Source organism: Sorex araneus, chromosome X, assembly GCF_027595985.1.
Source record: "Sorex araneus isolate mSorAra2 chromosome X, mSorAra2.pri, whole genome shotgun sequence".
NCBI classification, from domain to species: Eukaryota; Metazoa; Chordata; class Mammalia; order Eulipotyphla; family Soricidae; genus Sorex; species Sorex araneus.
This window is the reverse complement of record NC_073313.1, coordinates 190,368,489-190,391,941: the sequence shown is the minus strand read 5'-3', so window position 1 is coordinate 190,391,941 and position 23,453 is coordinate 190,368,489. Positions and strand designations below refer to the sequence as shown.

Genomic DNA, 23,453 nt, shown 5'->3' with positions numbered 1-23,453 from the left:
CTGTCAATGTCTGAAGCCCGGAGGCTGATTTCAGACCGATCTGTTAACTGTTCTGAGCGAGATTTATAGCCCATTTCATAATACAGAAACTTCCTGGCTGTTTCAAGTTCTTCCTAAAAGAGAGAAACATAGAAAGTTTAAAGATTTATGGAGAGAACTATTGATTTGTTTCCCCTCTTAATTCTGGTCTTCTAAAGTGTTCATCTTCATTTATCTGACAAGCACAAACACTTTTCTTCCAGCTTTATCAAGACCATTTGCATTCAGAAAGGCATTTATTTGTTTGGTGTACACTCTCCCATGATGAAGATACAGAACTTAAACCTTCTCAAAAACCCTCCTCAGGTGCATGTACACTTGATTCCTCTCCCTTCTAAGGCTGGTCTGATTTTAAAAAGCAAAGTTTTTCCTCTTCTAGAATCTCACATGTGCAATGTATGTTCGTAGTCTTCTGCTTAACAGTTTAGCCATAAGGCAATGACTCTGAGATTCATTCATGCTGTTGCATTTTTAGTATTGTTTCTTCTCAGTGCTGAATATTCTTCTACACTAAGGATTATCAAAACACACAGTAGAAAATCCTTGTGATTCAGTGCAAAAAGAACTCAAACAACTGCTATAATGTGGCAAGTGCTAAAACAGACATCACGGGATTAGCTATCTGAGATTCTGTCACTAGGACGCTGAAAATTGAGTAGAAGTATATTTATGAGGAGAAACAGGCTGCCCTGCATAGTCACTCTTCCCACTTTGGGTTCCCACCCTCAATTGATACTAATTTTTTATCATGTCACTCCTCTTCTACCCGATACCAAATGGCTTAATTGTACTGCTTATTATTCATAAATATCTTATTTCTGTTCTCTCTATTTCTTTCTCTCTTTCTCTTACACATACACACACACACACACACACACACACACACACACACACACACACACACACAAAACTATTCCAAAGGATGCGAGCTTAGATATGTAATTTACTTGGACAACAGGAGATGAATGAATGTACATGTCACTTTCAGTAAAAGCTTTACAAGCAACTGCACAGTTTTGTTTAGCTTCTAATCCTATGCCATAAGAAGGTAAGATCCAAAGCATTTCAGAAAGTCAGAAAAGTTGCATATCCAGTAAAAATAACCTTTGTATACTATGGATGGAAAACAGGTATTTGCTATGTTTGTTGGATAACATCACCTAGAAAACATTCACTAGTACAAGACTTAAATTCCCCAGAACTGGGCTGGAAAGATAACTCAATAGGTAAGTACATGCAATTTTTAGCACTGTATGTATTCGATATGCCAAAACCAGTAACAACATTTCACAACGGAGACCTTACTGGTGTCCGCTAGAGCAAATCGATGAGCAACAGGATGACAGTGATACAGTGATACAGTGATGGTATGCTAAGGACCACTGGAAGAGTCCCTCAGCACAGAGCTGGGAGTAGCATACCCCCAAAATGAACTTCCTACCCTGCAAAATGAACTTCCCAGAATTTACATGAAATGATTTCACCAAATCAAGGATTTCCTGATCTGTATAACAGTGCAGTAAGAAGAAAACATACACTTATATGAAATGTGCTGCTGTGCTAGCTTCTGTCAGAGATAAGTATATATATATATATATATATCACTGATAAATATACAATACGAATATGATATATATATAAAGCTAGTCTGTGAAGGCATCAAGTGAATGCTATGGGAAATATTTCTCTAAATACAAGTAAATTTACTATTTTTAAAAAATCAGAACTATTTTTCTGTTGCACAAATTCTGCCTCATCATTTTTCATCAAACTAGTTCAAGATTCATTCATCTCCTTGGCAATGCTGCCTCTGACGCTTCCCTCTAAGAACAAGCTCTTTTACAACTCATCCCTTCACTGCCTATGTAATGTATTCAGCCACGATTGAGCAAGAAATCAGGGCATTTAAAGTCAGAAAAGAATTTTCCCTAGAAGTCACCCAATAAACTTTACTAACTCCACATTTTCTGTGCATCAATAAAAAAATAAAAATACACAGTCTCCATCTAAAGAACTCAAATAATAGGAAGGTAACTTTGTACCAAAAGAAACTCCTTCACGAATAAGTCAGTGCTGAAAATATTTTGTTGTTGTTGAGATTAAATCCATCTCTGCCAGTCCTCCAATTTGTTAGAAAAACTTGCCTAGAATGAAGTTTTCTTACAACCTAGTAGTTCTGGGGTGTTTTTTGGCTTTGGTGTTTTGTGTGTGTGTGTGTGTGTGTGTGTGTGTGTATGTGTGTGTGTTTTGTCTTTTCAGTATTACAGTATAACAATGTAAAGGACATTATCACATGCTTCCCTTTTTAGAGTTCCTTTCAGTCTAGAACAACTCTTTTGCCTAAAACAAGATTTCAAACCCCTATCTGATAAGTTCTTCCAGACCACTACTCACCAGGAAAAAAAAAAAAAAAACAGAACCCCACAACAAATATTTTAACTGAGAGTCTGCAAGTACCTAGAAGGGAGTAACTACCAGCTTCATCAATCTAGAGCTATGTCTACTATTAATGCGGTTTAAGACTGCAATTGCATTTGGGGGCAGCCATGATCCTCCGTTAACCACTATGCATTTACAGTTAACAAAAGCCATATTTCTTTTCTGCATATACTACTGTTAAGCCTTGTCAAATCTACAGTGAATAGATCGAGTTGTTTTTCTACTTAATGTAAGGTTTTCCATTTATCTCTATTAAATTATACCTAATGAAATTTTTCCCGTTGCTTCAATTTGTCATGAAATATTCACTCCCTTCCAGTTTCTTATTATCAGTGCCCCAAAGATGCATGCCATCAACATGGTAATGTAAGTGCTTCAACTAAAGTATACTGGGTGAAGACCAAGGGCAGATTCTGCACGACCAGCCACCAGATAGCTTGTCTGAAGCCAACAGCAACCATTTGGTTAAAAATACATCAATTTATAAAAACAGAACATGGAGCTTCATAAAAATGCTTTATGTAATCAAAGTACATTTTATGTGAGATATTACTCTCATCTAACAATCTTGTTCCCCTTTTTGATAACAAAATGAAATAGTGGGGGCTGGAGCGATAGCACAGCGGGTAGGGTGTTTGCCTTGCACGCGGCCGACCCAGGTTCGATCCCCGGCATCCCATATGGTCCCCTAAGCACCGCTGGGAGTAATTCCTGAGTGCAGAGCCAGGAGTAACCCCTGAGCATCGCTAGGTGTGACCCAAAAAGCAAAGAAAAAAAAAGAAATATCCTACCCCACAGCTCCTGAACTGCTTGCTGTTCCACATTACCTGGTGAGACTCATCTCTGGCTGACATCACGGGTCCTACCCAAAATGAGAGGCAGATGCCCTCCCTTCCAGCTAGATGAGACTGGAAACCTCCACACTCATGTTCCCCATATAAGTGAGACTATGCCACAGTTCCTGAACAACAAAGACAGATCTCAGTAAATTTCACTGTGCTCAGCTGTACTTCCTGTCACTGGGTAAGAGTGGGCTGAGAAAAAAAAAAAAGAGTGATTGCTAGCCTAATCTATTCCTCAGACACTCAAAGGGGTCTAACTACAAAGATTCACCTTTATTACAGCAGGAACACTAGAAAACCAATGGGAAAGATTCGGAGAAGTCCACCAAATTTAATGTACAAAAACAATAACACAGAAGGCACAATGAACAGCTCTGTAACTACTTATAAAATAATTTAGTGAGACCATGGTGAGGATGTTTAATGAGCTCAAAGAAATGATGGCACAGGTAGTCAACAAAGTACAAGAAAGAATGAGGGGGTATGGTGCTGCCATCAGGTCAACCTGTACCTGTGGGGCGAGTGTATCAGCAGCCTGATGGTGCTTTCAGGCTTCCTGATACCCCAAAATTGTCACTGTGCCTTTGGCCGAACCCCAACAACTTGTGACCAAGTTTATCAAGAAATTAAAGGGCCAAAAGTTAGGTCTGTTGGAGCCACACCCACAAGCCACCTTCGGCTCAGCTATATAAGCTTAACACAGGCAGCGGAAGGGTTGGAACGGGGGTGGGGGGGGGGGCGGCAATACTAGGGATTCTGGTGGTGGAAAATGTGCACTGGTGATGGGATGGGTGTTTGATGATTGTATGACTGAAGCTCAAACATGAAATCTTTGTAACTATCTCACGATGAATCAAAAAAAGGGAGGAAAATAATAACAAAATAATAAAATAAAATTAACTTTCAGAATAGAATTAAAAAAAAAAGTAATGTGGAGATTGGTCACTGTCCAGATCACAAGGCTGTTTCTCCTGATGGGAGCATAACATGAGGCCCCCATAGCCATGCCACTGGACTCCATGACAGGATGTTTCACATGGGGCACTCCAGAGAAGGATGGATGAGAGCCCTCCCCACCCAAAGTGACCCAGCTCCGGCAGCCCAAAATCTCTACAATTCAACTGCTGCCATGCGCAAGGCCGCTCCCCACAAGCTCAGGCTGAGCTTCACGCATGAGTGAAGTCCTACGGAACCCAGGTAATGCGAACTTTGTGACCTTGGACTCTGGGCTCAATGGGAACAGGACCAAAGATCCTCTGCCCACTTTCTCCAGACTCTGGTGACCCAGAGGTCACACCCATAAGCCACCTCCTGCTGGCACCAGATAATCTTGTCATCGGCCACCGTCCAGAACCCCATGGCTGCTTCTCCTGAAAGGGAGCATAACACGAAGCCCCCATAACCAGGTCACCAGACTCCACACCAGGCTGTTTCACACGGGGTGCCCCAGAGAGGGGCAGGGGAGAGCCCTCCCCGCCACAAAAGACTAAACCCCGGCAGCCAAAAACCTCCACAACCCAACTGCCGCCACACTCAAGGCCGCTCCCCATGCGCTCTCGCTGAGCCTCACATATGAGTAAACATTTTCTGGACCATGTGGCTGCTTTTGCAACCATGTGACACATCATAAAACACTCCCTACCCATTCTTCATAATTACCACACCACATCTAATAGGGTTTAGATGGTAGGCAACAAATCATAAAGGGAAATATATATGTGTATATATACATACATATTTTCAGATATATACCAAAGCTCACATCACCCAAACTTTAACAACATGTTAGTGATAGCCTATAGGATGTCTTAATGGCTCACGCCAAAATAGAATAATCTTCACACTGTTTCCTATATGAACACTTTTTTGTAAGCTTGTTCAGCAGTTCTTCATAACAGACAATATGAAATATACTATTTCAGTTGTGTTTTGGGACAGAGATTGGGGCTTGCAATGGAAACATTCCAAATCTGGTGGAAGTAAAATGTAATGGTGGTGGGATTGGTGTTTGAGTATTGAATGTAATCAAACATTGTGAACTAACATATAAAAAAAAAAATTTTAAGTAATGTGGAGTTCATCCCCAATTCAATTAGCTTAATCAATGGCTGAATAAATAGCAGTGCTCCTACATTAAAAAATAAAGAATGAGAGTTGAAATGATAAAACTATAAACAGAAATAGCAGGAATGAAGAGTATTGTAAGAGATATTAAACCTAATTAGAAACTCTAAGCAGCGGAGTAACAGCAGCTGAAGAGAAGATGTAGCAGCTCCAAAAGGACATGGAAGAAACCTCTAGAAAACAACAAAAGATGGAAATATGTCTGAAAAGAAATGAACACACCAGAGAACTAAGGGATGAGCTCAAGAGGAACAATATAAGAATCGTGGGAATCCCTGAGGACCAGGAAAGTGAATTTTATGAAAAACTCATAGTAAAGAACTTCTGAAGAAATCATAGTTAAGAACTTCCCAGAGGAAAGAAAGAAAGAAAGAAAGAAATAAAGAAAGAAAGAAAGAAAGAAAGAAAGAAAGAAAGAAAGAAAGAAAGAAAGGAAGGAAGGAAGGAAGGAAGGAAGGAAGGAAGGAAGGAAGGAAGGAAGGAAGGAAGAAAGAAAGAAAGAAAGAAAGAAAGAAAGAAAGAAAGAAAGAAAGAAAGAAAGAAAGAAAGAAAGAAAGAAAGAAAGAAAGAAAGAAAGAAAGAAAGAAATTCCCAGAGTTAAATATAGGCAAACAAATACAAGGAAGCCTGAAGGGTCCCGGCAAAAATAAACTCAAGTAGGAAAACTCCAAGACACATTGTGCTCAGAATGACAAAAACTAAAGACAGAGAAAGAATAATGAAAGCAACGAGATCATAAAAAGGACTCACATACAAAGGAAAGCCCATGCGATGTCTATCAAATGAGATTACAAGCAAGAAGAGAATGGAGGAATATATTACAAAAACTCTGAACTGAAAATGTCACACCAAGAATACCCAGGTAGATTATCATTCAGGAAATCTGTATTATTGAGGAAACAATACAGAGTTTCATGGACAGGCAACAATTTTGGGACTTCACAGCCTTGAAACCAGTTTGGGAAGAAGCTTTAAAGGAGCTTCTTTAAAAGATAGGAGAAACTTCCAAACATATGGCACTGAGTATGGCACTTACTCACGGTGCTTATGTTTGTCCTCTGATAGATTTAAAAAAAAAAGGTTTTAATTTTTAGGGGAAAAAACAAGGTTTGATTTAAAATTTTATAGAATTTCAGATTAGCTTTATTCATCTATCTTTGTACAGATTTACCACATCTGAGAGAGAGAAAGAGAAGAGACAGAGAGACAGAAAAAGGGAGAGAGAGGAAAAGAGAAAGGGAGAGAGGGAGGGAGGGAGAGAGAGAGGGAGTGAGAGAGAAAGAGGAATGAGGAACAGAGGGAGAGGAAGGGAGGGAGGGATAGAGAAAAGGAGTGAGAGAGGGAGGGAAGGAGAGAGGGAAGGAAAGAGAGAGAGAGATTTCCCATATGTGGAGGGGAAAGAGCAACAGTAAGAGAAGAACAAGTACCCAAACACATTGAAACTGAAGACTATCAAACTGATCTTACATGAGGGTGGGTGGGGGGTGCTGGGAGGGGTGATTTTAGGACACTGTGGAGGGAGGAAGGCTCTCTGATGATGGATCTGGTGTAGGATGTGATATAGATGAAAAGTGTGGCATTATAAATCCAGGTATCTCAATAAAAATGGTTTACATTGTAAAAATAGACGTTTTTTTTTTAAAAAAAGAACGTAAAATGTTGAAAGTAATTTTTCTAACCAATTCCACAGTCAGTGCTGATAAGGCAATTCAAGGTGCCAGAATCCAAGAAAATGTCCAATAACAAAGCTAAACTGCATACTTATAGATCACAAAAGATATTTCTCTCCTCTCCCTTTCTAGAATTCTCTCCTCTCCATTTCTAGAACTACTTTCCCCGCCTTCGTCCTCTGATTCCCTTTATATCTGTCACAATATTTTAATGCTCAGCCACAGTTAAATAATTCCACCTGTAAATTACTTCATGAAGCCTAATTTTTCTTATGATGTACAAGCTTATTTAAAGTAGCATCCTACTTGTTTATCTATTTTTTCCTACCAATATTAATTTTGTTCTTTCACATTAAAAATAATTTTTGTTGTAAGAGGAACAAAAGGGGCAGAAGAAAGGAGAAGGAAGAAGAAACTAAAGAAGGGAGATATACAAGTTGGAATTACACTGAGTTAACTATTTCTCCTTTTTCTCTAGGACTAAATAATACTGTGCCAGTCACCTTAAATAATGATAAAAGTTTAATCTTTATCTTCAATCTTTCTAAAGAAAAATTTGGGGGGGGGGGGTGTTAGAGTCAGCAATTTCCATCGGCTATAAATCTGTAGTATACGCTTGTTTTCTCCCACCACTCCCTTTGCTTGCTTCCCATTTTCCTCCTCATTGAAATTCATTTAAAAAGAAATTCTGTGTTGTTAGACTGTCACAATCTACTTAAGTGATCTTCTGTTTAAAGTCTTTCAATTAAATGCATGTTTTATTTAAAGCTTATAAAATGGACTTTACTAAATACAATGTAGCTCTTCCCCAAAATACATCCTATGCATTTGAGTCTCTCTACTTAGCAGCCCTTCTGAAAAAATGGGAGCTGGATTTCTTTGCAAATCGTTTCCCTTATAGAAATTGACGATGTACAAAGTAATTTCCACTTTTTTAAAACTTTTTTTGATAGATAAATCTTCATTTCATTCTTTAAATTACTGTTTAGATAACAGTCAAGCTAAAGGCACCAAATCTTCACTAAAGAAACAGTTTATTGGGGCTGGAGCGAGAGCAGAGCGGGTAGGGTGTTTGCTTTGCACGTGGCCGACCTGGGTTCGATTCCCAGCATCCCATATGGTCCCCTGAGCACCAGCAGGGCTAATTCCTGAGTGCAGAGCCAGGAGAGCCAAGAATGACCCCTGTGCATCACCAGGTATGACCCAAAAAGCAAAAAAAAAAAAAACCCAGTTTATTTTATTTAACTCAGAACTTCACAATCCCTTTTGACCATGCAATAAAAGGAAAGTTATATTTTCCCTTATATTAACTTATACCCTATAGACAATAACTCAGTAGTGGGTATTCTCTAAACATCTCCACCAACTCCTCTATCAACCTTCAAGTCCTTTAGAAAAGGCCTTACTTCCCAAGTCAGTTTGACCAGGTTGGTTGTATTTGGACTTGAGCCAAGAATTCCTCTAAATCTCTACCTAAATTTTGGAAAATACACAGACATTCCTAAAGTATATATGTGTTGTAAATACTCTGAAACAATGAGCTCTTTACTATTCCCCTAAAATATTTGGAACAGTGCTCAGTATACAAGTCACTCATTAAGTATTGACTGGTAAAACAACTACAATTCATCTACAGAGAGTTATTTATCACCTTGTTCCTCTTTCACTTTTGCAGGTTAAATAATCCCAGTGCTTTTAACCTTTTCTCACAAGTCCAGCTTTCTAACCTTTACGTTTTTTTCCCTTCTCCTTTGTTCTCTCTAGACTGTCCACAGCCCTCATTAATACTCCTATGTCTCTAATACTGAGAAATAACTTAAACTCTTTTATTTCTGCTACTGTGTTGAGGGTAATAGGAGAATATTTCTGAGTTCATAAATCTTCTAGACAATTTGAACTGAAGTTAAATCTAGATTCCTCGTGGGGAGCTGAACACAAGCAGTTTACAGAAATTTCTTCCTTCTTCCTACCTCCTACAGTCTGATTCCTGGCACAATATATCTTCCTGAATATTTAAATCATTCCAACCAAAACTTTTACAGGAACACATTATGCCCAATCCTTCTACATGGTAAAAATGATTGGCAGTAGCACAGGAGTAGGTTTATTCTGGTGTTTCTTCTGTATATAGCAGCTTTAGTGAAACCAAAACTCAATACTGGAAGAGCTATAAAGTCATTCTGCCCAATCAGAGGGCAGCAAGAGGGAAGCGCATACTCGAAGATCAGACACATGGCTTCAGCCCCAGTTAAACGATTAACTTGTTGAAGGAGTACTGACTAGACACATTCCTTGAACCTCTTCCTTCAAACTATAAAATGGGGGTAAAGGTTATTCCTGCTGGAGTTATGGTCAGGGTTAGCTATTTCAAAAAGGAAGTTCCTCCATAAGGATACTACATGGATGGCATTACAATAACTAGGAGAGATGTAAATAAATTTGAATTTGCATGCAGTAGGTTCTGATGGCATTAAAGCATCCTGAGCCTGTGTTTCACAAGATAGTAACTCTAATAAGCTACTATCGTCTGGAATCTATACTTTAAGGAGAGAACCAATGCCAAATCCTCCCTTATATTTCTAGGAAATTATACATATGCTTCATAATATTCATTTACCCAAATCAAGCAACATTTATTTTTGGCTATTATATGTCTGGCACTGAGGGTACGAGAAAATAGCAAGAAAAAACTACCACCAACAACAAAACAGACCATGTCCCATTCTCAGAGAGTAAAATTTTCTGGAGGTAGACAAAAAAACAAAATATACACATGGTATAATTACTGGATAGATGTTAAAGACAAAACAGAGAATGGAGTAAAAGTAACTTGGATATATGTACAGGGGATGGGATGAGGTGGGAAGTGGGGTGCTACTTAATTCAAGAGAGTTAAGGAAGACCACCCAGGAGTAGAGACCCATGGGAAGTAAAGTATAAGCCATGAGAATATCCTAGGAAGAAATCTCAAGGCATCAGGCCTTAATTAAGGAAAAGCAATTTGGCCTGTGGAATGTAGGATAGTAAATAAGTGGGAAGAACTCAGGGATCAGAAAGATAGTAGTCAGATAACTGAAGTAATGACATTGGCTTAACTTCTGATAACAAAAAAAAAAAAAAAAAAGGTTCTTGGGCCAGGCGGTAGTACAGCAGGTTGGGCGTTTGCCTTGCATGAGGCTAACCCAGGTTCAATCCCCAGCATCCCATATGGTTCCCCAAGCACCACCAGGAGTAATTCCTGAGCACAGAGCCAGGAGTAAAGACTGAGCATCGCTGGGTGTGAGCCAAAAAGCAGAAAAAAAAAAAAGGTTCTTTAAGTAAAAAAAAATAAAGAAAAGGTTACCATTTCTTATCTTACTAAATCCTTTAGCAGTATTTGATATAGTATATTATTTTTTGAAATACGTTCCTTCCCATCTACTGTCTTACAGGTCTTGATTCTTCTCATACCTCCTCCAACCCAAGTAGCTATTGTTTGTTTTCTACTTGGATTCTGATCTCCTTCATTGCTAACTTCTAGAGTGTTCCAGGACTCAGACTTTGAGTCATGATCTAATCACACCATCTCTATAGAGATCTCATTCCATCAACTTGCTTAAATATCAACTAAAACTTCTAACTCTATTTCAGTCCTTTGTCTTAGTTCCAAAATGATATACTGGCTTGCAGAAAGAAAAATTATCCCTGTAAGAATGTTGGTAGTCTGAATTAAGGTGATTGAAGGTGACTGTGTTAAGAAAGCATCGAGCTTTTCCGAGGCTGCACGAGCATGATCCCAGAGGCCAGCTAAACTACTTTGGGTAACAGCAGCTTCTTGCAGAAATGTCTCTAGATTGTGAACTGAGCCACTGCCCCCATGATGCACCAGGAGGGGAAGGGTTTTTCTCTCTTGGCTTTTCCATTTTATGAGCACCACAAAAGGGAAGTAAAAGCTTGCAGTGATGCAATTTCTGGCAGAAATTCCCTGGACTTAGTTACTAAAATACAGAAATCCAAAACCTCATATCTCTTAATTGTCAGCAATGGAAAACATTATCAAATGGTTCCTTTTCAACAGGCCTGACTTTGAGGGGGAAACTCCAAACAATAATAGTGAGTTTTTTGTTGAAATATTGAATGTAATCAAAGTAAAGTGAAATTTATCAGCTACACAGGCTGGGGGGTGAGAGTGGGAGGGGGGAGGTATACTGGGACTCCTGGTGGTGGAATATGTGCACTGGTGAAGGGATGGTTGTTGAGCATTGTATAACTGAGACTTAAGCCTGAAAGCTCTGTAACTTTTCACATGGTGATTCAATAAATAAATAAATAAATAAAAAGCATCAAAATTGGCCTATGACTTGAGAGTTGCTGATAGATTTTGATCAAACCTGATACAAAGATCTGAGCCAACAAAAGGCAAAATATCTAATTATGAGATGAGGAAGTCGGGTAGAAATCCGGGGGAAGTAGGAGAAGACCTGAGAAAGTGCTATAGACTTGGTGTGTCCTCAAAAATTCTCATGTTGAAGATCTAACTTTCAATGTGATGTTATGTGGATATGGTGCTCAGGGGAGCTAAGTAGATTCAGATGAGTCTTCAGAGGTTATATGGGGCCAGTACCCTAATAAGAAGGCTCAGAGAGCTTTCTTTTTCCCCTTTCCCTCCACTCCTCTGTCCTTCTATCTTTCTCCTACACTCTCCACTGTGAGGTGAGGACACAGCATGAAGGGTGGGGAAAGAAGTTTACATTTTTAATAAATATTTTTAAATGTCTCTCTGTATCACAGTGCTTCAGTTTAATTAGAAACCACAATGCTCTTCTGCTTATTAAAAGCCAGGCCTGCCTCTGTGGATATCTAAGCATAACTGGTTTTATTATTTTTCATTTTTATTTAAATATAAAATATCAAATATAATGAATCAAAGAGCATTTGATGGCTAGGCAACAAAACCACTATTTCTTTAAAAAAAAAAAAGGCAAATTTACAGGTATGGGAATTCCACTCTAGGATGAATTCTAAGACTATTTTCAGTGAAAACCAGAAAAAATTCTAACACACTTCACAACTGCCTTACTTTATCAAGAATCAGGTCATAAATTTGAGAGCTATCTTTTTTTAAAAGAATTTCAAGAAACAACGACATTTTGGTACAAGAATACCTTTGTGCTACTTTGCGCCCAGACGAGACTTTGAGTGGCCCCACATGAACGGCTCTTCCACTCCTGAACAACCATGAGCCCCAAGGCCCATTAACTAATTACGGAACCCAGTGACTTTTTGCAGAAATACCTCTAGACTGTGAACTAAGCTACATTCCCATGCTGCCCCAGGAGGGGAAAGATTTTTCTCTCTCAGCCTTTCCTTTCTGCAGCAGTGGCAGTGTGGTAACCACCATCTTTTAGAGCCCACTAGACAGAGGTATGAGCTTGCAGTGAAGTGACTTCTGGCAGAAATTTCTCTGGACTTAATTACTAAAATACCAGAAATCCAAAACCACATGGGCACTGTCAAGGCTGCACAACCTCATATGCTCTTTATTCTCAGCAATGGAAAACAAATTATCAAATGATGCCTTTTCGGCGGGTCTGATTGTTGGGGGGAAATTCCAAATAATAATAGTGGGTTTTCTGTTGAAATATTGAATGTAATCAAAGTAAAGAGAGATTAAAGTGAAAATCATCAGCCACACAGACGAGGTGGGGGGAATGCGAGGTATACTGGGGTTCTTGGTGATGGAACATGTGCACTGGTGAAGGGATGGGTGTTTGATCATTGTACAACTGAGACTTAAACCTGTAAGCTTTATAACTTTTCTCATGGTGATTCAATAAAAAAAAAAAGAATACCTTCACAGTTTCCTAAAGACCTTAACAATATAGCACACACACACAAACTAGAAAGAAATACTAAACTCACCATCAAAAACTACTAACCAATCATGATATTGTACATGTTTATAATAGAGGCCCTGATCACACGGACTTCTATATTATACCTGTTTCTTAGACTCATCCCAATTCAGCTCTCTGCCCATCAGCTCAACAATCCGGGGTAGGGCTTCCTCCGCAGCCTGGACGTTCAGAAAGGCCAAGCGAGTACGACGTGAAATTATATCCACTGCAGTGCAGGCATACTCCTTAATCCCATATTTTACCTGTGTGTGAATTAAAATAAAAATTGATAATATAGACCTTTTTAAAAAAGAGAAAATAAAGTTTCATGTACAAAAAAAAAATTTATGCTTAGGAAAAGTGACACATTTCTTTACACCGTCGGGTTCTGTGATAGATATAAGATGAATGGTGACATCGATGGAAGTTCCCCACGTGTCTGCAAAGGAGGTTTAGGAAAGGGGATAGGGGCTGGAGCGATAGCACAGCGGGTAGGGCGTTTGCCTTGCACGTGGCCGACCTGGGTTCGAATCCCAGCATCCCATATGGTCCCCTGAGCGCCGCCAGGGGTGATTCCTGAGTGCATGAGCCAGGAGTGACCCCTGTGCATCGCCGGGTGTGACCCAAAAAGAAAAAAAAAAAAAAAAAGGGGGATAAACTGAACTTGAGTTAGTGCCTTCTTCCTGAATAGAACTTGGCACAAGATACAAAGTGATTACCAGATACAATAATCTCTGGGTATTCATTTACATAGTTAAGTAAAGAATAAGTTAAGAATAACCAAAGTTTTCTGCCTCAGAGTAACCATGTGATAGAAGGTTGCAGGTAGAGCCCAAGTGACTGGCAATGACAACACTCATGTTTTGAGGTACAGTGACTTACTGACAACGAGCTCTGATTTCATATGCAGGAAGTAAGAAACCTTGTTTAAATCTCTGACAAGTGTGCAATCAACCAAGTTACTTGGTGGTCAAGGGAGCATTCTTTGCATTCGAGAGTCCTAGGTTTGATTCCCAGCACCTCATGGTCTCTTGTACACATCCAAGAGTAACCTCTGAGCAACACTCTGGGTATAGCCCCCTGAGCATCATCAGGTGTGGCCCCTCCAAAAGAAACCCCAAATAAAATTATGTCATCATGCAGTACATAAGTGGTATACATTTGAATAACTGCAAGTTCAGTAAAGAGGGAAACAGAAGTAAATTAACAAGATTTAGGACAACTCTGGAGAAAAAAAGAATCACATATTTTTTTATCATCATTATCATAATCAATATCACATCAGATGTAATATTGCTATTTTGTAAATGAATAATCTATGGTGATAAAATCTGGGTTTCAAATAACAGATGTACACTAAAACTTAGTTATCTGTAATTTTCTTTTGGTTTTTTGTTTGTTTGGTTTTAGGCCAAAGCCAGCAGTGCTCATAACTAACTCCTGACTCTGCACTCAGGGATCATTGTTAGAGAGGCTTGGAAGAACAAATGAGGTGCTGGGGATCAGACCCATGTTATTTGCGTGCGGGTCAAGCGCCCTGTTCACTGTACTATTTCTTTGGTTCCAGTGGTCTGTAATTTTTAATTTGAGTTTAGTTTTTGTTTTATGGGTTTTTGGGTATGGGTTTTTCCATACCCAAAGTTGTCAGGGCTTACTCCTGGCTCCACACTCAGGGATCACTCCTGGCCAATTTAGGGAACTGTATGGGGTGCTGGGATTGAACCTGGATTGGCCCCATGCAAGGCAGATGTCATACCTGCTATACACTCATCCCAGCCTCCCGTAATTTTTAAAGAAGATGGAAAATGAACAAGTATTCCATGGCAAATAGGATATTTCCAAATATGTGAAAGGCCATTCACATACCTCAGCTTCAATGTAGGGAAATTCTGACACAAGACGCACTCCAACAACTGGCCACCTTTTCCCAGTCACACTTGCCATTTTTGCCACCTCAAAAGCCCTGTCACCATAAGTGGTGGCAAGATGCTGTGCCACCTAAGAAAATAAAACTGCATTAGTTAGGAATATCAACAACTTATAGGTACAGTGTCTGCACCCCACCTTCCCACACCAAAAAAAAAAAAAGAGAGAGAGAGAGAGAGAGAGAGAGAGAAAGAAAGAAAAGAAAGAAATGTAAAGAAATGGGCTTATCTTATTGATTTTTGTTTTATACCCTGTAACTAATCCTTGTAAGAATTAGATTTTTTACTTTCTGGAAGGAAATCACTTGAGTTCTGAATGAGTTCTGAATGCTTAGGCCAGCACTAAGTCTACTGTATCACTGCATCAATGACTGATGAACCTTCAGTTTCATGCTGCTCTTGCTATCACTTCTGAAGAACAACTTTCTTTATACCTGAGGTAGAAGGAATTTGGAATTCCCTGTCTACTGGAAACAAATAAAACAATAAGTTTAAAATAGAAATTAAGGTGCATATTGCTTTTTAGCAACTTGATAATCAGCGTATGATCATTTTTGTTTAATAATTGACTTTGATAATACACAGAAAGTAACAAACACAGCAAAAGAAGTCTCTAAATATGGGAGGTCACATGGTTACCAATTGTGTGATGGGCATTACTGAGATTTAGTAAAAAAGTAAAATGATGTGGCAATGCATACTCACCTCACTTTCAAGTCCATAATCCTGCACAAGCCTAATAAAGAGTGTTGGACTCCAATCTTTACCCCCTTGAAGGAAAAGTCCAACTGTTCTACTTGGTCCTGCTTTCAAATTGTGAGCCTTGATAGCAGCATTGATTGTATCTTCTGCCATCGACCGATATGTCGTCCACTTTCCACCTGCAAATAAGTTGATGATTTACTAACGATGCAATCTTTTTACATCTGAACATGTTATCAACTCATTTATAACAAAGTTCCCTTTTATAACAAATATGGCAAAGTAATGTATAAGACTATGAACTATAGAAATCTTCATGTTCATTAGCACTGTTTCCAGTGCAAAATTTTAACCCCCATCTGCAGCACATCCAAACAGCAAGGCTAAATAGTCCCCACCTGCTATAGTGATGAGGCCACTCTCACTAATATCCACAATATGATTCCGGGAGATAGACTGAGTATCTGCAGACTTGGGGTCTGTGACAAGGGGACGAATACCACTCCATGCTGCCAACACATCCCCTCTTCTTACTGGAAAAAATCATAAAAGGGGTTAAGATTTTTACTCAATGACATTTCAAGAAAAAACAATGAAATACTTATGAGGCCAGTAAGAATGTGGTAGAAGTACATAAATATATGCATTAAAGGGAGAAAAAAAAATCTGAAAATGTAAATACTAAAAGAATAAGTACAAGGAAAAAAAATAAAACCTAAAAGTATTCATTATTACAAAGATAACCTCCAAATGAAAAACAAAGAATAAGAACTTGAAAATCACTGACACTGGAACCAATTGATTTCCAAAACAGAAACCAATCAAACAAATGTCAGCAGCCCTTGGCTGGAACAATCTGGAGTACTTAACAATAACCTCAAAAAGGCTGAGAAGTTATACTTTGGTCTAATATCAGAGATAAGACAAGACCTATGTGAAAAGCTTTCAAACTCAACTCTTCCTTATCCACATCAGCTCTAAGAATGGGTTAATTCTTTTCCTCTGCATTTTCCAGACCAAGGAGGCGACCATTTGCCCCAATCTAATAGTGGAAGGTCAATGATTACTTGGTTCAGATGTACTTTTGTAAAATAGCTATTTCAACCTTAGAAAAATAGAGAAGAGCAATTCTGCTTCAACTACTATATACAAACTCCTTCTCCATCTAATTCTCCTCTAATACCCATATTGGTGGAAGAGTGAATATATATTAATTAAGGCAATGAGAAGTTGGAAATTCACATGTAAAAGAATTAAAGTGAATCCTTACCTTAAGCGCCCCCCCCCACACACAGATATATATACATATTAGGGCCAGGGAAATATCTCTGCAGGCTGGAGAGCACGCTTTGCATGCAGGAGTGTCAGGCTGGATTCTGACCTGATCATCACAGCAACTGACCACCATTTTGGACATTTTGGTATAGCTTTCTACCTTCACACTTAGCACAACAGCTGGCATGGTCCAAAGCCCAAAACAAAGGTTAAAAAAAAAAAAGACCCAAACTGGATCAAAAATATATATCTAAAAGCAAAACTGCAAAAAAATTGCAAGAAAACATAAGGAAGAACCATCATTTATATTGTATTAAGCAATGGTTTATTGCATACACACCACAATCTTTTGGAAAGGACATGATTTCAGAATGAAAGGTAACCTATGCTATGGGAAAAAATATTTCCAAGTCACATATATAATAAGAAATTTATATTCAAAATATACAATAAATCCCTAAATCCAATAGTAAAATAAACAAACCTACTTAAAAAAGTAGATAAAGAATATGAAAAGATATTTCTCCAAAGACACACAAACTAACCAATAAGCACACAAGAAACAATCCCTTGGGGTTAGAGAGATAGTACAGTGGGTAAGGCATTTGCCTTACATGCGGCTGACCCAGATTCAATATCCTCATCCCACATGGTCCCCTGAACACTGCCAGCAGTAATTCCTGAGTGAAAAGCCAGGAGTAACCCCTGAGCACTGCTAGATGTGATCAACTATGCCCTGCCCCCACCCCTGACCAAAAAAGCCCAGTATCACTAAAAAGAGAACTGAAAATAAAAACTACAATGAAATACAATTTTGTATCCATTAGGATGAATATTATAAAAAATTAAGCAAAGAGAAAATGGACAACTATATGAAAACAAGTATTTAAAGAAATTTGAAGCAATCAAACCTTTGCACATTGTTTACACATTGAAGATAAAATAACGCAGTCACTGTGAATAACTTAATGGGAGTTTCTCAAAAAATTAACCAGATTAGTACATCATCTAGAAACCATATTTAAAGAAGAAAAACTTGTTCATGTCTTTCATAGCAGTATTATTTATAATAAAGAACTTAAGTAACCCAGGTGTCCAATGGCTAGTGAATAAATAAACCAAATGCAACTTAAACATTCACTGGAACATTACTCAGCCTTAAAAAGAAAATCCTAACACAGGCATTAATGAAGATGAATCTAGAAGACATTACACTATTGAAATAATCAGTCAAAAAAAGGTCAAATCAGATTATTCTACTTGTGTAAAGTACTGTTATCAAAATAATAAACAGAAAATTTAAAAGTTGGTTACCAGGAAGTAGAAGAGGGGGAAGGAGGAGATTCTGTTCAGTGGGTACTGAGTTTCAGCTGGGGAAGATAAAGACGTTTGAGCGATGGATAGTGATAGTGGGTTAAACAAAAGTATGAAAGCAGCTAATGCCACATAACTGGATTCTCTAAAGGGTTATGGTGATAAATTTAACTCTAATTTAAAACACTTGAGACAAAAGGGAAAATAATAAGTGTCAAAGTATGACAAAGTTAAGAAAACACACAGTATAGACTATCAGTACTTCTGTTACCCCCCATACTCTGCTGAGGTCTTAGTAAAATAGTTCATTCAGAGAGTAGTTTTGTGAGCAGAAGACAATATGAATTCCAGACCTAATTTATTCCTTAGCTATAAATCCTCATATGGTGAATATTCTAAAAATTCATGCACAGTAATTTTGGTATACATCTATCAAACTGCGTGAAGAGTTATAAACACTCATTGAAATTAAAGGGAAAAACAATGCAAAACAGAACCCTACACATCACAATTTAAAACAAACAACCAAACAAACAAAAAACAATTAACCACCTAAACTAATAGAGGGGAAAATACACCAAAATAATTTATGATGAACAACAGATGGCCTTGTATCTCAAACAAAAAGTAATAAATTTCTGGTAAAGATAAGTTCAACATAAATTTGGCAGATTTAAACATAGGTCCTTAACACAACTATAAGATGAAAAATGTACCATCTACCTCTTTAAGAACCTTGAATCAAAGCATATCCATAAACTGTAACTGAAACAAAAGAATGTCTATGGTTTTCAATGTTATTAACTAGAAAACAAAAAGGAATCTCAATACAAGACTTTCATTCCTAGATGGAATGTCCCACTGATGCCAACATTCTCATAAACAGGAATTAACCCTGAATGTTTCCATCAAATAGGAGGTTAATTCTTGCTTCACCTATTCCAGGAAAGTCTTGTATAACCGCAGTATAAATAATGCAATGTTTTAATATCTATATAAAAAGTCTAACTAGGAAATTACCACTATTTTCCATTAGAGTTCAAATTGCCCTCTGAGTCAAAAATAAAACTTAGGCAACCACTTAGAACGTCATTGTGGTCAACACAAAATCTGAAGAGTGTGTCAGTAAAATTCCTTAGGTTGCTGGCCAGGGATTTGTTTAAAATACTTGATTAAAGTCTTCTGATGGAGTTTAAAATAATTTGATGGGAGGGCCAGAGAGATAGCACAGCAGACAGGATGCTATTCTGTCAGGTTCAATCCCTGGCACCCATATGGTTCCCCAAGCCGACCAAGAGTGATCCCTGCGTGCAGAGCCAGGAGTAAACCCCAAGCATTGCTGAGTGTGGCCCAAAACCAAAAATAAATAAATCAATAAGACTACTTGGTGGACAAGTACTTTTTAAAGTAACTGAAGTATATGCGATCATCTTTGCGGCTTTGGCCTTACTGGTATAACACAGAAACATTTTTTTTAAAAAATGACTGACTTTAGGTGGGAGAAAATCCAAACAATAACAGTGAGTTTTTTTGTTGAAATAGTGAATGTAATCAAAGTAAAGTGAAATTTATCAGTTACACAGGTGGGGTAGGGGACTGGGGAGGTGGAGGGAGGGGGGGAGGTATACTGTGATTCTTGGTGGTGGAATATGTGCACTGGTGAAGGGAGGGTGTTTGAGCATTGTATGACTGAGACTTAAACCTGAAAGCTTTGTAACTTTCCACATGGTGATTCGATAAAAGAATAAATTAATTTTAAAAAATGACTGAAGTAAACATCTGTATTTTTCAATCACAGGCGACTATTAAGTAAAACATGAATACTGATACCATTTTTAATCCTTACTCATGAAATACTGAGGAAAAGAAAAAATACTACCAAGAAAAATTCATGTTATGGTTGGAACTTTATTTTACTTATCTTAGCATTTAGCTCTTTTAGTCTGCGAATTATATCTGATGAATGTTGGGTTTGTTTTTTAAAAAATACATTTATGATGTGATTCCCTGGTAGAATTCATACCCTCAATGTATTGAGTTAAATCACTGCTACTATAAAAATATTTAAAAAGAATTTTTAAAGACTACATTAAACAATAATAAAATTAAAATCCCTTACCAGGAGGTGGAGGAAGGGTAAGGGAGAATATATAACTTAGACATTAGTGAATTGTTAAACAAAGCCCCTTGAGTCTTCTTATATCTGGAGCTCTTCTTTTACAAGATAAAATATATGAATTAAGTGACTATTAACTATTTCTAACACCTTCTATTCTATGCAATAGCACTGTTTCAATGACTTTTCTGTGGTGACAGAAATACTCTCTATCTTTACCAGTTTACTAATTACTAGCAACATTTGAAATGGCTCATGTAAGAGAGGAACTGAATTTTTTTTAACTGAACCATTATGAGATACATTAAAGCTTTCATGATTGAGTTTCAGTTGTACAATGATCGAATACCCATCCCTCCACCAGCGTACATTTTCCACCACCCCAATGTTCCCAGTAAGCCTCCCACCATTACCACCCCCCCACCCCACCTTCTGCCTCTATGGCAAACAATCTCCTTCTTACTCTCTCTCTACTTTTGAGAATTATGGTTGGCAATACAGAAACTAAGCGGCCATCATGTTTGGTCCTTTATCTACTTTCAGCACACATCTCCCATCCTGAGCGACCCCTCCAACCATCACTGAGTTAGTGATTCCTTCTCTATCCCAGCTGCCTTCTCTCCCAGCTCATGAGGAAGGCTTCCAACCCTGAAGCAATCTTCCTGGCTCTTGTCTCTACTATCCTTTTATGCTGGAACTAAATTCCTAATTTTCTTTCAATTTAATCTTAAATTAAAATAGTCACACAATAGGTACATGCCTAGGATGATGCTATTACACAAGGAGCAAAGTATCCTCAATAATAATCTTATATCTTATATCTTAATAATATCTTATAACCTACTTCTCCCTCTGGAAAAAACTAGCAAGCTACTGAGAGCTTCCTGCCCGCATGGGACAGGCTCACAAGCTTCCCATGGTGTATCCATATGCCAAAGCCAGTAACAAGCTGGATCTCATTCCCCTGACCCTGAAAGAGCCTCCAATGCGGCATCGTTAGGAAGGCCGAGTGAAGAGAGGCTTCTAAAATCTCACGGATAGGACGAAAAGAGAGGTTACTGAGACTACTCGAGAAATTCGACAATCAAAGGGATTTCGTGATCGTGATCATGAATAAATCTCAAGCTTGTTTCAGAAAATTCTCAAGCAGGTTATGGCTATTGCCCCTACCTCTAGTGAAGCATTCTTTCAGTGAAATTCCACTCCACCTCCTGTGTTCATGATATTATGCTTGGTTGTAATAGCAAGCCTCCCCCTTACCTAAATGTTTTACTGCCATAGCATGTTCTATATGTATCTTATAAAAATATCCTCCTCTTCTTCTATCCCCATGAATTCAAAGAAATGAAAAGTATCAGTTTTTATCATCAGGTGGTGGTCAAGAGTAAGTAATAAATATCACCTTCTTCCTTAATACTCCATAGTATAACATATGAAAACAACTCAAGTCTTTTAAGCTTCAGAACTCAAAGATTCATCTTGATTTTTGTGTTTCTCACACTGGCAGGAGAATAAACACAATTTTATTGCTGTTTTATCTTTCTCACTATGTTGAAAGTCTGCAGTAAGTCAACTCTAATATTTCTCAGTACCCCCCAAATGGTGTGCAACAGATACAAGGGTACATATAAATATTGTGTAGAATATTAAACATTCTCTCAACTTTATGATTAAACAAGAGCTGACATCACAAAGCCAAAGGCAAAAATATTTGAGATTCTACATCACTATGCTAAGGTTTATATAAGATTTATGATGATTATATATTTAAGTGATGAATATCAGCGGTCAAAATACTGCTTTAACACAAGTGCATACCACCACTAATTAATACAGATTGCAGAAATAATATCAATGTGCATAATGAAACACAATGACAGGAAACCACACTACTTTTTAAGTTGAGAAAAATTGTCATTAAGCAGCACTTACCAAAGTGATTAGCTTAACTTATACAGATGGCAATAAGTTAATTTTTTCCCTAGGGGCAGTGCTGGGGTGATTCTCAGTACAGCAGTATGCAGCTGAGAGAGCACAGGGCCCATGCCGCATAAGGTGAGGAAGTATGCAGTGCTGATGGCTAACTCTGGACTTTGCATATGTTGGGCTAGCATTCCGCCACTTGAGCTAACCCCTTTTTATGCAGCTCCCCATTGCCATTCATGGAAATGACTAATTTCCCAGATGTTAAGAAATAAAAGAATCATGAGTACCTCCAGATTTATTAAAATATCAGGCAATATTTCAGAAGGATAGCGAGAAAATAAAATAGTCCTCTAAAAATAGTCCTCTACCACCATGCTTAAGAATTATTTTTCCTATATCCCACCAAGTAACTCATTAATAGTATCACATAATAGGTATCACTGTGAGCAAAATATAAATAATTCACCAAACAATTTTCCACAGCTGGTTGAAAATCTAAGTGCTTATGTGATTCTTTCAAATTACTATCAATATCTTCATTCTAAGAAATTTGGCAAAAACAGTGATTTTTTGTTTGGTTGGGGGTTACATCTGGCTCTGCACTCAGGAATCACATATGGTAGTGCTTGACGGACCGGTTGGGATACCGAGAATTGAACCAGGCCAGCTGCATGCAAGGCAAGTGCCTTACTCCCTGTACTATTGCTCTGGCCTCATGATGTGATTTTCTTCATTTTTTAATAGAAAGCAAAGCTTGCAAGAAGTGATGTAGCAACAAGAGTTAAATGTGTGGTTTTATTTCCCAATGGTTATTTCAGGCATACATTTTTGGGTGTTTTTTCTCATGTTTGCCACTTAAAAAAAATAGTAAGAGGCATGTGAAAATATTTAAATGAGCACAGGGGAAATAGTGTCAGAAATCAATACTTCCCTACCACATGTTTAACTGGTGAAATGAAGTGTTAATCAGAAAAAATAAGATACCATATTACATTTATAAACTAATGAAACTAGAAAAAAGCAAAGCGCATGACACTATAATTAAACAGCTGGAAGACATCCAAGCCTGTGTAAATTGATAACCCTGGTACAATCTCTGGCAGTGAAAAGGCAGGTCTGCAGTGAGTTGATATGGCCAGCTCGGTTGTTAATTGAATAACAGGCAATCTATAAACACTACTAATTGCATATGTGAAAACCTGTGT

At 38.0% G+C, this 23,453-nt stretch overlaps 1 protein-coding gene across 3 annotated transcripts in view; it reads right to left on the bottom strand.

The window, feature by feature from the left end:
- Nucleotides 1-23,453, bottom strand: part of GPD2 (glycerol-3-phosphate dehydrogenase 2) — a 172,266-nt gene that overhangs the window by 6,757 nt on the left and 142,056 nt on the right. For all 3 annotated transcript variants that reach the window (XM_055121701.1, XM_055121700.1, XM_055121702.1), the window contains exons 10-14: nucleotides 16,016-16,150; nucleotides 15,621-15,796; nucleotides 14,857-14,988; nucleotides 13,095-13,253; nucleotides 1-113 (exon numbers count right to left, since the gene is read on the bottom strand). In XM_055121701.1, the coding sequence (XP_054977676.1) occupies nucleotides 1-113; nucleotides 13,095-13,253; nucleotides 14,857-14,988; nucleotides 15,621-15,796; nucleotides 16,016-16,150 (715 nt within the window). The remainder of the gene's footprint in view (nucleotides 114-13,094; nucleotides 13,254-14,856; nucleotides 14,989-15,620; nucleotides 15,797-16,015; nucleotides 16,151-23,453) is intronic.